This window comes from Meles meles, chromosome 11 (genome assembly GCF_922984935.1).
Source record: "Meles meles chromosome 11, mMelMel3.1 paternal haplotype, whole genome shotgun sequence".
Classification (NCBI taxonomy): domain Eukaryota; kingdom Metazoa; phylum Chordata; class Mammalia; order Carnivora; family Mustelidae; genus Meles; species Meles meles.
Window position 1 is genome coordinate 5,306,995 of NC_060076.1, and position 16,615 is coordinate 5,323,609.

General features: G+C 57.9%; 1 protein-coding gene across 1 annotated transcript; it reads right to left on the reverse strand.

Moving 5' to 3' along the window:
- Positions 1 to 17: 17 nt before the first annotated feature.
- Positions 18 to 14,183, reverse strand: PRDM12 (PR/SET domain 12). Its single transcript, XM_046021895.1, has 5 exons — positions 13,961 to 14,183; positions 11,893 to 12,083; positions 10,303 to 10,458; positions 1,775 to 1,886; positions 18 to 436 (listed from the first exon to the last, which is right to left on the reverse strand). The coding sequence occupies exons 1-5, from the start codon at positions 14,181 to 14,183 to the stop codon at positions 18 to 20; spliced, it is 1,101 nt and encodes a 366-aa protein (XP_045877851.1).
- Positions 14,184 to 16,615: the final 2,432 nt, after the last annotated feature.

The following is a 16,615-nucleotide window of genomic DNA, read 5'->3' on the forward strand; positions in this document are numbered from 1 at the left end:
GGGCGCGTGCGCGGCGCTCACAGCACCATGGCCGGCAGGTGGTGCGCGGCCGCGGCGGCGGCGGCGGCGGCGGCGGCGAGCGCGGGCGCGTGCGCGTGCGGCGCGGGCAGCGCGGGCGAGTGCGGCTGCAGCGCGGCGCTGGGCGGCCGGTGGCGCGCGCTCTTCTGGTGGGCGCGCAGGCCGGCCAGCTGCGAGTAGGCGCTCTGGCACACCTGGCACTTGTAGGGGCGCTCGCCCGTGTGCAGGCGCACGTGGTTGCGCAGCGTGGACGACTGGCTGAAGCGGCGGTTGCAGAAGCGGCACACGAAGGGCTTGTCCAGCGTGTGGATGCGCATGTGCGAGCGCAGGTTGCTGCGCGAGTTGAAGCCGCGGTGGCAGATGACGCAGCGCATGCGGCCCGCGGTGCCCGCCGCCGAGTCCGCCGGGTGGAAGTCCTCTGGCCGCGCGGGCGGGGCGCGGGGGGGACAGGTGAGGGGGGGAGAGAGCAGCCTCGTTACGACCCCGCGCCGCCCGGACCCCGGCACCCGCGCCCGGTCCCCCAGGCGCGCGCTCCTCCCGGCGCCCGGCCGGTCCCGTCCCTCCCGCCTGGGATCCACGGGGGAGAGGGCGCGGGTCTGAGCAGGCTGCTTGGCGGCGCTGCCAGAGGGATGGGAGGAAATTGAGGTCAAAGAGGAGTTGGACTCCAGACCGTGCTGTGAGACCTCGGGGACTGAGTGACTTCGCCCCGAACCTCAACGTCCTCATCTGTAAAATGGGTACCGACTACAACCTCGCGGAGCTATGCACAATTTCCCGAGATGATCATAAAAACCTGCACTTTACCTCCCTTAGCTTGTATACGGGAGGAACCTCACTCAAAGTAGCCATCTGGAAATGGCAGCCTTCCATAAAAGCCCCCCTCCCCCGGAAAAATAAATGAAATAAATTTCATTTATTCATCCCACAAATATGTACCGAGTGCCTACTATGTACCAGGGAACTGCGCCTCACCTTTCTCATTGCTGAGATGGAGGTAATAGTAACATCACCCCCATCAGCCCGCTGTGAGCATCAGAGAAATTGCTGTTTGTAAAACATTAGCTCATAAATAGTAGTCATGAGCCTCAGGTTCTCCCTCTAACCAGATTTCACAAGGGTTTTATGAGGACCCAAGTGGGGTGATACCTGTAAAAGGTTCAGCTCGCTCAATACTTGGTATGAAATAGGTCTTGAGCAAATGATGTCTATCGTGATGACCAGTGTCCCCCACAACACACACACAGGCACACTGTACCCCACCTTCATTCAACAGGTTAATACCAAGCGCCTCCACCAGACCCTACACCAGGGACAGAGGGAATTGTACATTGTCAGAGCTGGAAGGGGGTTTAAAAATCATCTCAGTTTGGGACCAACATCGTGCCTTTACAGATGGAGAAACTGAGGCACTGAGCCCTTCCCAAGATCGTACAGCAGAACGGGAACTCAATCTAGGCTCCCACGGCGGGGCCCTTACTCCTTCTGCCTCTTGGGTATTCTGCCCACCCAACCTGCCCCCAGATAATTTATTTTGTCCAGAAAACAGTGCCATTTGTGTCCAGACTCTGGAGGTAGCTCTGGGGGGCGTTGGCCTGCTTAAGCCAGTAGCCTCATGGGCTTGATACTGCTGGAGATTGAACCCAGGTCCCTGGACACCAGGAGCGTGCCGGCCACAAACAGGTGCACGAGCTCACTCACTCTCTCACTCTGGGTTCCAGGGGTCCCTTGTCATTGTGGTCTCACAGAGACTACCTACCATGCTTGTTCTTCTTCTGCTCCTCCTCCAGCCCGGGCACACCAGGGATCCCCAGGAAGGTGTTGTGTGAGTTTCCATACCACACCAGCAGCTCCTGGTCAGGCGGGATCATCTACAGAGAAGAAAGCAAGATCAGATCAGGGAGGCAGCAGGCCCCGGGAGTGAGAGTCAGGGTCTCTGCACGTGCCCCTGCAGCCAGGGGGCAGCCGTTCTGCACCTGCCCTGGAGATGTGGATCCAGTCTCGGCCCCGAGAAAGCCACACGGGCCATCGCTAGCAAGCTTCGGAAACACAGAAGGCCCTGGGATGCTCAGGCCTGCCCCGTCCCTACTTCCCCCTCCCAGCCCAGGCCTTCTGGCCGTTCTGTCCTAGCTGCTGCAGCCGCCCAGCCACCTAAGAGTTCCAAACTGACAGCAGCAGAATGCAAGGCTTGTAGCAAGGTGAGGTACTAGAAGAAGGAAAGCTAGGAAACGTTTCCTTTCTTACTGAGGGGAGCCAGCGTCAGCCAGCCCTCCGGTCGGCAGGACTGAACCAGATGTTCCCAAGGAGCGTGGGCTGCAGGGCACCCCACAGTACTTAGTTACGTCCTGTCTGATAATGTTCTGGAAACATCTCTCACGCAAAACGCCCACAAGGCAGCAGCACGCTCCGTGTGCCTCTCTCCCGATCACGGGCTCTGTGTGACTCCGTGCACACGGCAAATGCTAAAAAAGAACCCTTGGCGGGGAGGAACCTCTCCACCTCAGGAAACACTGAGGCACACAGCCTGGAACAAAATCCATTTCTGCAGGAGAGAACTCTACAGATGGTGACGGTTCTCTGCGAATCCCAGGGAGGACCTGCACCAGGGAAATGGGAAGGCCACTGGGAGGAAGGGGTTTGCAGTGACAGTCCCGGGAGGCTGTGGACGGCCTGCTCCTGAGGAGGCAGGGACCATAAATCCCTCACTCTGGGATGTCCCCGGGGGCCCATAGGCCATGGTGAAAGCCAGTTAGCCCTCCCAAGTGGGGAAGCTTCAGGCCCCAGCCAGCTAAGACAAATGAGGAGATGGGGCGCCTGGGCTGGCTCAGTCAGTGGAGCATGTGACTTTTGACCTCGGGGTTGTGAGTTCAAGCCCCACGCTGGGTGAAGAGATGACTTAAAAAATACAATCTTTAAAAAAAAAAAAAAAGACTGTTGAAAGAGCCCCCACCCTCCCAAGCCTGCACCCCGTAGAGCTCAATTTGCCACCGATCCTGGGGGTCACTCTCTGAGCTTCCCAGGGAAATCTGCCCACACCCAGGCAGCAACTGGTTTGCTTTCCTCCTGGGTCCTCAGCCGCCTCAAAGGAGTTAAAGCGCCAAAGATTCCATCTTGGGGTGTCTGAAATCACGCAAGAACAGGACCCCCTCTTTTGGGTTCCCTGCTTACAGAGAGGCCCACCCCTTCCATCTGACTCTGGCCTGCCACATGCAACACCTTCTGTACTACATTCCTTCCTCTGCTCAGGGGCAGGAAGACCCTCAGACCACCAGCCAGCTCTGCTCGACCCTGGAAGGAGAGGGGCAGGAGAGGAGGGGTGGAGGAAGGAAAGTGTGAGGGGGCCTGGTCACGGCCATCCTCCTGAGGCTCAGCCTGGGGCCACCGTGTCCCTGCCCCCACGGCCCGTGGGCCATCATGTCAAGCCCTCGGGGTCAGTGAGTGACCGGAAGCCAGGCAGAAAGTGCCAAACCGGCTTGGAGGTACACGGTTTAAATACGGAAGAGTCAAGTACAGTCCCTGAACCCGAGGAGAATTCGGTGGCCCCTCAAAGAGAGCACCCAAGTTAGAATCTGGCACCACGGCAGAAGTCCCCAAGGCCATTCACAGTCACGGCCGTCATCCTGGGGGTCAGCGGGGCAGAGCTGGAGGCCCTGCTGGAAAGGGGATGGAGAAGACAGAGGTTTCGTGAGTCCCCTAGAAAAGAGGAGGAAGGAAGGGAAACACTTAAGATCAGTTTGTTGGGAAGGAAACTGCTCTCTGTGGGAGGGCGCCGATGGACCCTGGGCCACCAGGCCCCTGGGTGACCTTAGGCAAGCACTTATCCCCTCTAAACTTGTGTCCTCAAGTGAGGAGGCAGGGGAACGTGATCCCTGCGGTCCCCCAACTCTGACAATCTGATTGTAAGTCACCTCTGACACTGTCCCGGCCCCTGGCTTCAATGTTCACAATCAGGGTTCTTTGAAAGCAACCCCCCCGCCCCCCCCCCGCCCCGCCCATCAGACTTGTCTGAAGAGGAGACAGCACTGGCAGAGGTCACACATGTCGGGGTCCACCTGGGCTCCCCACCTGCTGAGCAAGTTGCCTTCTGGCACTGGGCCTCTGTTCCTGGGGCCCCTGCTCAGTCAGCCTCATGGGGTCAGGGCTCAGCGGAGCCGTGTGCAGAAAACTTTGCAGGGTGGACGGACGCAGGAGCGCGTGTTATAATTTTCCCTGAGCCCACCAGCACCTCAAGAAGTGTCCCAGTGCTCCCCTGCAGTGTGGCTTGGGGCCACGGGCACAGTTAGAACCAGGGTGACCGGCGGCTTTGCCTTCAGGGACCAACAACGGCACAGGCTGGGCTCCGTGCCACTGCTTCCTGCTTTGCTGGGGCAGGGGTGGGGGGCACCCCCGGGGAGAGCACAGATGTGCAGAGCAGGCCCTGCAAGCCCCCAGTGGGTATGGCCCTGAGTTGCACCTCTAGACTCTCAGCCCAGGAATCACATATCCAAATCAACACCAGCCTTCTTACTGTAATTGACAATAACAATTGTTATTAAATGTAAATTTGGGGCACCCGGGTGGCTCCCCAACCCACTTGGCCATCCCAAGTCAGATGCTTTACAGACTAGACTGACTTTGGCTCAGGTTGTGATCTCAGGAGTTCCAGGATCAAGCCCTGTGTGCGGCTCCGTGCTCAGCGGGGAGTCGGCTTCTCCCTCTCCCCCTGCCTCTCCCCACCCTCCCACCCCTACTCATGCACTCTCTCTCTCTCTCAAATAAATAAATAAAATCTTTTTAAAAATTAAAAATATATATAAAATATGTATACAACAACAACAGCCTCTGCCTTCGGCTCAGGTCATGATCTCAGGGTCCTGGAATCGAGCCCCGCATCGGGCTCCCTGCTCAGCGGGAAGCCTGCTTCTCTCTCTCCCGCTCCCCCTGCTTGTGTTCCCTCTCTAGCTCTGCCTCTCTCTGGCAAATAAATAAATAAAATCTTAAAAAAAACAAAACAAAACAAAACAGCAACAGTGGTGGTGTGTGAGAAGCCAAGAACTCTGGGTTTGCACAAATTCTGAATATTATTCAAAATCATTGTTTGGAATATGATTTTCTAAATGAGCGCTTCGATACTGACTTTTAACATCGAGTGCAGCATTTACTTACTAACACATTTTTTACACGGACTAAAATTAATCTTCCCAGTTCATTTCAGAAATCAGAGCAACAACACAGGCACGTTGACAAACCCATGTAAACAGGTCAGGGGTGGGAGGAGGCGAAAAGGGACTCTCTCTCCCACCCTGGACGCCCAGCCACGGTGGCCAGTTTTCTGTGCTCCTTTCCCCAGAAGGGTGTGTCATTTTGAGACTATTCAGAAATGCTGATTTAAGGTTGGTGGGGAGCAGCATGACGGGCAGAGTGGCTTCTACTTTTTCATATGAGATATCTGATTTTTTTTTTTAAAGATTTTATTTATTTATTTGACGGAGAGAGAGATCACAAGCAGGCAGAGAGGCAGGCAGAGAGAGAGGAGGAAGCAGGCTCCCTGTGGAGCAGAGAGCCTGATGCAGGGCTCGATCCCAGGACCCTGAGATCATGACCTGAGCCGAAGGCAGCGGCTTAATCCACTGAGCCACCCAGGCGCCCCGAGATATCTGATTTTTTAAAAAATAATGAGCGCACAGTCCTTTTATACTATCTCTATGTTAAAGAAAGCAAACCCGGGGCGCCTGGGTGGCTCAGTCGGTTAAGCATCCGTCTCTAGATTTCAGCTCTGGTCTTGATCTCAGGATGGGGTGAGTTCAAGCCCCGTGTTGGCTCCACTTAAAAAAAAAAAAAAAAATCTATTAAGAAGGATCTACTGGAACGGAGAATGGCACAAATATCGAGAAGCCACCAGCACAGGGGAAGGCTGGAGGTGGAGTCCGTTGGCCCTTCAGAGCTCTGAGAAGCCAGCTACAGCCTGGCACCCGGTCCCTGCGTGCTCGTTGGTACCCCCCATGGGATAACCAGGAGGACCCTCAGGATCAGCAGACTCTCTGGGAGATCCTGGCACGATCGTCCGCAGGTTCCCAGGGTCCCAGGTGACCTACGAAGCGCAAAGAACAGCCACTGTCCCCCTCTCAAGCCTCCCAGTCCCTCGATGCTACTGTTTCCTTGTAGCCAGCTGTAACTGACATGGCCCTGCCAGGCCCCTCCTTTGAGGCCGGGAGATCCAGTATCACAAAGGTGTCCTCTTCAAGGCAGCAGAGACTGATGCAGGACACACAGTAAACCCAATAATTCCCCCAGGAAACCGAGTCCCGTACCATAAAATCCACATCCCCGCGATTCCGGGTGAGTATCGCGGCCCGAGTCTTCCCTCGACAAATCACGTAATCTCTCAGCTCGCGCTTCTGAACCTTCCCCACCAGCCCAGCCATTCTGTCCTGCCCCCTTTCTGAATGTTTATTATAAATGGGAACCGATCCGGTTTGGGTTTGTTTTCTTGATCTAGATGTGTGTCACACTATTGAACACACTCCCGGGAGGCTCGGACATCCTCCCTCCCCCCTGCCCCCGGGCGGTGCAGAAACCCAAGTCCAGAAGGATCTCTGTGTCATCTGGACGAATATCAATTTCCATTGTACCACAGATGTCCTGACACACAAATTAATAGAGTTCCAGCAAATATGTATTGATCGGGGAGGCCCCACGGCTTGGTGACCAAGAGCTCTGCTCCGGGGTCCGACACACCTGGATCCGAATCACAGCTCACTAATGCCCTGTGATCTCCTTGAACCTCAGTTTTGCCATCATTAAAATGGGGATAGTAATAGTATCTTCACAGAGTGGAGAGGACTCGAGTCTTAAAAAATTTGCTAAGACTTTTAGCACGGTACCAGCAGGGGATAAATGCTCCGTGTGTTATCAATGATGCTTATTATTAATAATCAGGGTACCCCAACTGCGTCCGCCCCTGAGCAACATCAAAAGGAAAACGGTGCCAGGAAAAGCAGACATGGGACTCAGGGAGCTGCCATATAAAATGTTTGGGTACTTGAAAGGAGAAGGAAAGCGCACAGTAATCTGCCAAGACACCGGGAGAGGAAAGACTGGGAATTTTCTTCCCAGCTCCAGAGTCCAAAGCTTTCCTAACTTAATTACTAAATCCCTTCCTTGCACAGAGTTTTGGCATCAAAGGGTCTTGCTTCCTGGGGTAGCTGGTTTTGTTTTTCTGGGAGAACGGGGGTCCTTGTGTTCCCCTTTCGATGCAGTCCCCATCACCTGCAGAAAGACTTACTCATTCGACACCAAACGGTCATTTGCTACACGCTGGGTGCTTTGTAGAAATGCCGTTTTAGGCATCTCACATTATAGTAAATTCTTCTGTGGTTGAATCGATGGGGAAAACGCCCCAGAAATGGCATGCCGTAGATCTGGCCCGATGCCAATCCCGCCTGGGGGTTCTCCACCGACCGGCTGGCCTTCCAACCCCGTCTGCCTTTGGAGGGCTACTATTTTGTGTCGGTGCAAAATGTGAGAGCAGCGACAGTGCATCCTGCTTATCGAGTAAAGATGGGCCTTCCCATTTTTGGGGTGAGTCACGGGTGACTTGTAGGGGAGATAAATGGCAGTTCCAAGTGACAGAAAGACTAAGAGAACAGGTCGTCGTCAAGGCCCATCCCCTCGAATGACTCTAACTCACACGAGCACACAAAACAAACAGTCCATGCATCCCAGAGACTTTAGGGAGTGGCCTGGAGGAAAAGCAATTTCTTCTGCTGGAGCCTAGAAGGGCCAGCGAGCCCTGGTCTCTGTCCAGCGCACGTGGATGGTCACACCGGCCCAGACGCACCTCTGGTGTGGTAAGTGGAATCTGACATGGCCACACGATGATTTGAGAAAAACTGCCACCACAGAAAAATTGTCCAGCTTTGCTGATGAAACCGAAATGACGGTAAAGTGATATTTTCTGTTTCCTTGTCCCTCACTCAAGCCGTCCCTTCTTCATAGGCTTGTTTACCTCTGGGGCAAAGCATTGACTGGAAATTCATGGCATCTCGCTCATGTTATCCTGTATGAATCAATTTCTTTTTCCTGATTCTCTTTTATCAACTTAAATCCCAATAAAATAAATGACTCTAGGGTTGCCTGGGTGGCTCAGTGGGTTAAAGCCTCTGCCTTCGGCTCAGGTCATAATCCTGGGGTCCTGGGATGGAGCCCCGCATCGGGCTCTCTGCTCAGTGGGGAGCCTGCTTCCACACACCGCCCCGCCCCCTCTCCTGCCTCTCTGCTTACTTGTGATCTCTGTCAAATAAATAAATAAAATCTTTTAAAAAACAAACGTAGATGACTCTTTTTGAATCTTCCAAATTCAGATTCCTTCCTAGAGATACTCGTCAGCCACTCTGTCCTCTGACTCTGAATTTCTGTAGAAATTTCTACGAATGTTTTCTGACTCCGTCGAGACTTCAACCAGTATGACCTACCCAGGGAGATGATCTGAGACCCCCGAGTCGGCCCCAGCCGGGAGTCCTTTGGCCCCAAACCACACAAGCATTCCACGATCTCTCATGTGCATGCGTGTGCGTCTGTCCCTGTGTACGTGTGCGTGCACTCGTCTTAGAGAGGAGGAATGGAACGACTGCGTGTCTCCCATCTCCTCTGTATCAGGACGGCCGGGAGGCAGTGAGGATGTGTGTGTGAGGCTGGGAAGACGGGAGCCGGGAGGATCCTGGAGTTACTCTGTGCTCCAGTGAGATTCAGCCACACCCGAGGCCGATTCCTTGTTCCCACGGGGTGGCAGCCCAGCCAGATAGTCCAGGGGCCACCTTTGTCCTAGACCTTTGTCCTAGGTGCGTGGGCTACTTTGGTCCTACCTTCACACAGCCCCATGCTGTTCCACATCCCCTGAACGCCAGTCCAGAAACTGGGCACCTTTTCTTACCCTCCACTTCCTGGTGCTCCCAGAGTCTACCCCTCAGCTGGGACCCCCTCCCAGGCCACACCAGCACCCAGGGAAGGACCATTCTGTTGCCATCTCTGGGAGATTTCCTGGAGCCCGGTTTTTGAGGGACAACTGGACCCCAGTTCCAGAAGCTACTAGGCCCCAGTGCCCCCCAGGCCTTAGAAAGATTTGAGGCTTTGAGTCCCCGGGAGAAAACGGACTAGAGGGAAGTCATTCTCTGTCCTTGGGAGACTTGCTTTGGACCTCTCCAAAACTCAACCGAGGCTAGCCCCACTCCCAAGGGAGGACACTGCCTCTCTCCATTAGTGTTCTCCACCAGCGGAGTGGAAGCAGGAGGTCCAGGCAAGTTGGGGCCGGGGGCGGGGGAGAACATCCCCACCCACACCCCCACACAGCACTCACCATCAGTCTGCCATGGGGAAGGAGGACAGCTTGTCCTGCTCCTGGGCCAGACGCTGAGCATCCCGCCAAGAGGCCCTGTCCGGAGGGTGCCTACAGCCGGCCCACCATGGCTACTACCACTTGTCTTGCGCAGTCCCTCTCTGTGGACCAGGAGCTTTCCTGCCTCTGTCCAAGCTTTCCCTATTGGGAACACCTCCTGTACCGTCCTCCTGAACCTTCCCATGACCTGGGCACAGCTTAGCTACTCTCAACCACGGGATGTGATATTTATCTGCAGCTACCTTTCCCTTTCCCTCGCCTCTAAGCAGCTCGACCCAGCACAGGCATTAGCACCAAGATCTCCCCCAATGCCTGGTAAGAGCTCCCGAGTCCCCCTGCCACCAAGTGAACCCCAGCCTCCTTGTCGACAAACTGTGGATCATCGCAGAACCCTCCCTCGCGGATCAAATACATGAGGATTATAAGGGATAAGGGTCCTCAGAGTCTAGGAGAAGCCTCACACAGCGTGTGATCTACGTGTCACAGCCGAGACTCTGGGTCGTGATCCGTTTCAACGTCCCATGCACGCAGAACAAGGAACAGCACGCAGCGAAAATGCTGCAGACACAATGCCCTCTCTCGCCTTCAAATGCTTTCCCCACGTCTCGCTCTCTGGATCTCTTGGCTTCTGAACCTCGGGACACCCTAAGCAGCTATCTGGGGACCTCACAGTAGAGGGACTCATGACATCCATAATGGCCTGAAGTCACAAGTTCCATACTTTCTGACCCGCAGTGCAGAAAACCTGCCACGCACGATGTTCCTGCTCCCAGAGACCATGATGCCTGGGCAGGGCCAGTGGGCCGGCATCAGTGCTCCTCCCCCCCCACCCCCCCATCAGAACCCGGACACGGCTGCCTGCATCCTTCTCCCAGCTGCCCCCTGGCTTCGTACACGGCGGCGCACGCACTCACCTCGATGGCCTTGTAGAAGATGCTGGTGCCGATCTGGACGACCTCCAGGTTCTGCTCCTGTTCGTTCCGTGCACACTTGATGTAGGTCATCCAACTCCGGTGGTCCTCCTGGCTGGCATCAATGAAGTAGCGCACTGTACCGTCCTCATTGAACACCTGCGTGCAGGTAAATTAGGGACAGAGTGAGGCCCTGTGGCCAGGCCAGGCCCCTGCTGCTGGCTTATCAGCCTATGCTCCCTCTATCCCCACAACAGCCCCAGGAAGGGCTATCTGCTCTAATCATCTCAGCTTTCCTGCTGAGAAGGGGGGGGCTCAGAGCAGTGCGGTGACTTGCCCAAGGCCAGGCAGCTAGAAGTGACCGACAGGGAGTCAGTCTCCTGGGCCCCCGTGGGCTCCCGAAGCAGCCACGTTCTGCCCATCTCCAGAAGGAAAGGGTCTGCAAGGGATCACTGATTGGACAAAGTGCCATCCAGCTAATTCCCTGGGGATGCAGACATGCTCCCCAAAGCAGTGGAAAGCACAAACCAAGAATCAGAGGGGGACACAGGAGCCTGGAGAGGGAAGGCTGGCTCACTGTGGCACCCTGGTCTGGCCCAAGTCCCCTTGTGGGAGCTACCAAGAGTACTCAGAGATCAGACTAGACCCCAACTTCCTAACCTAGCAACAAATGGAGAAGAGAACTACTGGCCCCGGTCTCCAGGGAGGGAGGAGGTGAGGTCAGGAGCGGTGTCTGGACCATTGTTCTGTTCTCTTCCTCCTGTGCCTGTGACCAGATGCAAGATTTGTGACATTGGGCTTCTCCAAGGACCGTCAGGTGGGGGCTGGGGTGGGTGGAATCCATGGAGGGAAGGGAAATGAGATTAGGGAGAGGGTGCGCCAGCCAGCCAGCCTGGCCGCTGCTGCATGGTGAGAGCCCCAGGGGGGAGGAAATGCTTTGGGAATGGCTTTGTCCTCAGGGTGTCCTGACATCTGGCACTGTCAAAGGAGAGGAGGGTCGGAAGCCGGGATGGAAGCTTCTCTGAGCTTCAGTTTCCCTCTGGAGAATGGGAATAATAATTCACAGGTGCTGAGATCATTTGGTGGCATGCGGGTCACTGACTCAGAAAGTTGACTCAATGCCAGTTTGTCCCCCGATGATTTCCAGTTGTCACTATTCTGCCTGGGCTGAGAAGCCCATTCCTAGGAAGCACGGGGCCCCCCTCCATTCTCCATGCTGGCCACCCTCACTCTCAGCTAGAGGGGCTTTCCTGGCAACTTCCTCCGGAGGAAAAGGACACAGGTAGCTCGAAGGTCTCCCCCAGGTTTGGTTTCTGTGCTGTCCGCAACCTCACTGTAGGCAAGCGACATGGCTTCCTGGGGGCTCAGTGCCCTCCTCTGAAGTAAGACCAACAACAGTCCCAAGGGTTGGCCAGAGGAAAGAGGATCAGATTTTCCAAACAAAGGCCTTAGCTGTCTTAGCTGGGTTGGGGATGCACCTGCACGCACAGGGCGGCAGGATCCGCGATCCCGAGTCAGATAGCACGGGGTGCGCCCAAGCACCCCAAGATCCCAGCAGGGGCGACAGGGCCGGAGTGGGTGGCGGATACCTACCTCCCACATCAGGTTGTTGTTCTTGCAGATGTCCACGTGCTCCGGGGCGATGACGCGGCCCGTGAAGGGGCCCATCTCCGTGCCCGCCTTGATCCAAGTCTTGGAGAAGATGCCGAGGCCCTCCCCGGGGATGGAACTCTGCGCGATGATCACCTCCGCCGGCAGCACCAGGCTGGACAGCTTCTGCACCTCTGTGACCGCCACCGGGGCAGGGGGACTGGGTCAGAGCCTGAGGCAGGGGATGGTCGGCCCTTCCCGCCAGAGACTCAGGGCGGTCCCATCCGGCCAGAACCACCTCAGGCTCGCCCTGGAGTGAGTGACTCGGGAGAAGTCACTGGGGTGTGTGTTTGTGTGCGGTGGAGTGGGGGAGGTACTCAGCGCAAGAGTCGCCTCCGTTTGCATCCCAGGAACGTCTGTGCCCTCCGAAGCAGGAGATGCTTTGGGGCTCATTTCTAGGAGCTTTTATCGTTTTTAATTTATTTATTTACTTATTTATTAATTTACTTAATTATTTATTATATACTTTATTTATTTACTTACCACTAATTCTCAAAGCATCCACAACCTCCCTGCCCCCCACCCTGTAAGATTTAAGAACGACTGTGCCCACAGCAGCGGGCGGCTTTACAAATGGGTAAACCGAGGCCAGCTTCCAGGAGGCGGTGATCGCCGAGCCCGAGACCGCCCTTCCGCGGGACAATCCGCGCTCGCTGCGCCTCCCTGCTCAGAACACCGGACGCTGTCGAAGGGCCCCGGATGCGGCCAGGAGTTCTCTTTTCTGGGGTACGGGAGGCCCTGCGCCTCCGCCGGCGGGCGACAGCGCTGGGAAGAGACCTCAGGCTGCTGGGCGGGGCGGCGGGGGGCGCAGAAGCTCAAAGGGAACACGGGCTTCGGCGGGCCGCCTCGGGGGCGCTCTCTGGGTGACCCCGGGCCCACCTCCGTCCTCCCCAGGATCCCAGGTGCCAGAAAGGGCGGCGTCGGACCCCCGGGAGCCCTGAAGTCGCCTCTCTGGGCGGGAAAGAGCCCGGCGGCCCCCAACCGCCCCCCCCCACGATGCCCCCGCCGGCCCTGGCAGCCGGAGTGGGGGCGGCGAGGCGCACAGGGACGGCCTCCGTGTCTTACAAGGTTCCCCTCTAAGCTACCTGGGAAAAAAGCCGGCGAGCGGCCGGCTGAAAGCGGGGGGGTTAAACGGTGTCCATTGCGGCGCGGCCGGCAATTTGTCACGCTGTTAAAGTGATAGCATTCATTGGGCTCCATTCGAAAGAAATTGCTAATTCTAAATTCATTAGCCCTGGAAGAATGCTGTAGCAGTAAATTGTAGCTCAATGCGGAGAGGACTTGTTTAAAAGGGGCCGAGGAATTCCCCTTACAAAAAGGGGGGATTAGATGGTTCACATAGCGTGAATGGAAGTGGAATTAGTCTGCACGGTGAATTAAGAGAGGAACAGAAATCGTCGCGGGGGAAGAGAGGGCGACGCGCAGAGATGCCAGCGCCGGGCAAAGATATTGTTTGCAGGTTGATGAATGAGGAATAAGAACTTGAGACATCTTAAAGAAAAGAAACTTTTCTGGCTCTCTCTTTCTCTCCCTCGCTCCCTCCGCGGCTTTCTCTGCCCGCCCGCCCGCCCGCCCTCCGCCCCCTCCCCAGCCCCCCTGCCTTTTAAAGTTCTCGGTTGAAGTGGGAACTTTTGCGGGTCAAGCCCAAGTTAACTAAATGAATTTTAAACCCCTTCTTTTTGAGTCAACTGCTATTACACGCCTAGTAAGGCTTTAAATGCCGGGAACCCGCCGGCTCAAAGGGGTGAGGGGCGGGCCGGGGGGCGCCGGGGGCCGCAGGGCCCGGGCAGCCTGGACGCGGCGATCCCTTCTCTGAGCCGCCCGGGGCGCGGAGCAGCTTCCCGCCCCGCCCGGGTTTTGGCTGCTTGCGCCCCGGTTCGGCTCCCGGGAAACTGAGGCCCACCGAACAGCCGCGACGCCCCGTATCCCTGCCGCGCCCCGTGCCTCGCCGGGACGGGAACCGGCCCCGCCTGGAGGAGGGGGCGCCACCGGCCTCGACGGCGCGACTCACCGCCGGAGAAGGACTGCGCCAGGACCTCGGCGGTGAAGGCTGTCTTGGGGCTGGCGTGGTGGCTCTTGTCCTCGAAGAGCTGCTCGCCCAGCACGTTGCGCCAGCGGCCGTATAGGAAACTGTGCAGGATGTCGGAGGTGATGACCTCGGCCAGCGCCAGCCCCGGCGCCTTCAGCCCGGTCTTGAGCACCAGGGCCTCAGCCGGGAGCACGGAGCCCATCATGGGCGGTCCGGGGCTCGCCGGCGCCGGGGACGGACGGCCGGGCGGACACGGGGATGCGGCGGGCGAGAGGGGAGCGCAGGAGCGAGAGAGGAGGGCTGTGACGGCGGAGGAGGAAGAGGAGCAGGGGGAGGATGAAGACGAGGAGGAGGAGGGGGAGGATGCAGGAGGGAGCGGGAGGCGAGGCGGGCTGGGAGGAAAGTGAACGAGGGGGAGCGAGGCGGAGAGGGAGAGAGAGATGGAGAAATCAGCGGAGGTGGCAGAGGCGGCGCGGAGGGCTGGAGACACAGGGGTGGAGCGGAGGCGGGTGCGGGGGTGCAGGGCGGGTGGGAGGCGGGCGGCTGCAGAGAAACGGCGGCGAGGGGTTCTGGGACGCCGCTCGCCTCTCGCACACCCGGCCCGGACGGTCTTCGCCTTGGCAAAAGCTCAGCGCCTTTATAGGAGCCGCAGTGACCCTCCTAATTGGTTATTAATGACCCCCTGACGTCGGACAGACTTGTTGTACCCGGCCGGGCTCGAGGAGCCCTCGTCGGGAGAGCTCAAGGGGCGGGGGCGCGCGGCCGCTCCGAATTGTCCCTTTTCGCTCCTCCCGCCCCTCCCTGGCCGTTCCTCTCCGCCCCCCCTCCTCTTCCTCCTCCTCTCCCCGTGGGAAGCGCTGGGCTGGGAGGGAGGCTCAGCCCCCGGCGAGGAGAGGAGGGTTCGGAGCAGGGGAGGGGGCGCGGGGAGACTCGCTCCGACTCCAGGGACGGGACTGGGCCGAAGGGACGCCTGGCCTTGGGCCCTGCCGGCCGGCGCTCACCCACCAGCCCAGGGTGGATCTGCGCTCCTCATACCGGCCCGCAGCATTTCACCTCCCCTAGGCTCCCTGGCCCTCCTGGCCAGCCGGGCTCTCCGGAGCGCGGAGCCGGGCTCCAGAACGCCGGCTGCGCTGTTCTCCTGATGCAGACGGTGCTTGCCAGAGCCGGCGGCTTCGCTTCAACCGGGCCGCTAAACCACCGGGTTCGCAGCTGGCAGTCCAGTGTGAAACTCTTCCACCGCGGCAGCGGCTGCAGGGAGGGACTGCAGCACCCGTTGGGGCTGGGCCCTGCCCTAGGCGGTGTCGTGGGCAACGGGCTCCGACTCTGGAGGGCTAGGGACTGAAATCAGCACAGGCTGTGGGTTGCCCAGAATAGGTTTTTCTGATGGATATGGGAGGGGGATGGAAAAGGGTCCCCCCGGCCAGTTCTGAGTGGGAGTAGCCTTGCTCCAAAGCCAAGGATCTCTGAAACTGCAGGCAGTGCCCGCGGGCCTTGAAGCTCCAGCCTCCCAGCTCCTTTGCTCAGCTGCGACCTCCGGGAAACCTCTGCATTCTGCACTCCTTCTTTCTTGCCTCCTAGTTCTCTTTCTTTCTATTCTGGCCTCCCCCTTCTCTCCCTTCCTCCCAACCCCCCTCCCCCATTCCACCAGGATGCTTTCTGCGCACAGGTTCCAAGACACCCAGGGCGCCAGCGCCGCGTTTCTCCTTCTGTTTCCCGTGACAAGGAGCTGCTGAGCCCAGCGCCTAGGAGGGAAGGCCAATGCTTCCTGCAGCCTTTGCTGACTTCTTGGGTTAGCCTCAAGCCCCCGACTCCAGCCCTAGACACTGGAGGGGCATCATGGAGACACCTCCCACCCTCCCTGCAATTTCAGATTCTGCTAGCAGAGTCCAGTTTTGGACCCCCGGGGCAGGGGTTGGGCTTACGGGTTAGCTGGAGGAATCAGACTCTCCACGCCTTCTCCGCAGCACGGGGCCTTGGGCAGGTGGTCAGGGGCCTGGCCTTCCCATGAGGAGTCACTGTCCTCACACCCCTTGGCAAAAAGAACTCCTTCTGCAGGGCAGGGGGGGTGCTGTCTTGGCTTTTGCTAAGCCATCCTCACACCTGGCCACCACGGACCCCCGGCCTTGTGGCCCAGCGCCAGCCAGTGGTCTCTGCCATCCCAGTGTCCACATCCGGACATAGAGCGAGGAAGGAGGCAATCGCCGGCCCTCAGACACAGAGCCCCGGTGAGCTTGGAGGTGATGCCCAGAGGAGGCTGCTCTGGGCACAAGGCACGACCGTCGGGCTTGGCGCCAGCAGAGGGCAGCCCTGCAGAGGAGCCAGTGCAGCTTGTGTGTTAGGGTCCCGGAGCCTCAGATCCCTTCCCGATGCCACTAGCGAGTCACCACGGGCTCAGGTTTGAGCGGAGGGCTCCGCCAGAGGGGGCCGAGGGAGTCCGAGTCTGGGTGCCTCACCCATGCCTGGACCTTGGTTTCTACAAAGACTTGGTGGAAGGGAAAATGCTCCAAGGTGAAGGAGACTCCATGGGGAGCACCGCCCAGAGCTTGGAGCTCAGTTCTCAAGGCTGGCAGCCATCCTCACCGCCTCCGGGAGAGCAAAGGAGGAGCGTCCTTGGGGCTGCTCTTCTCTCTGGGTCTC

Bases quoted from the DNA above. Each gene is read 5' to 3' on its own strand.
- PRDM12 (XM_046021895.1), bottom strand. From the start codon at position 14,183: ATGATGGGCTCCGTGCTCCCGGCTGAGGCCCTGGTGCTCAAGACCGGG. The intron at 1,887-10,302 runs GTGAGTGCGTGC...TCTTCTCTGTAG, and splicing joins TCTTCTACAAGGCCATCGAG to ATGATCCCGCCTGACCAGGA. The intron at 437-1,774 runs GTAGGTAGTCTC...CCGCGCGGCCAG, and splicing joins GCAGAAGAAGAACAAGCATG to AGGACTTCCACCCGGCGGAC.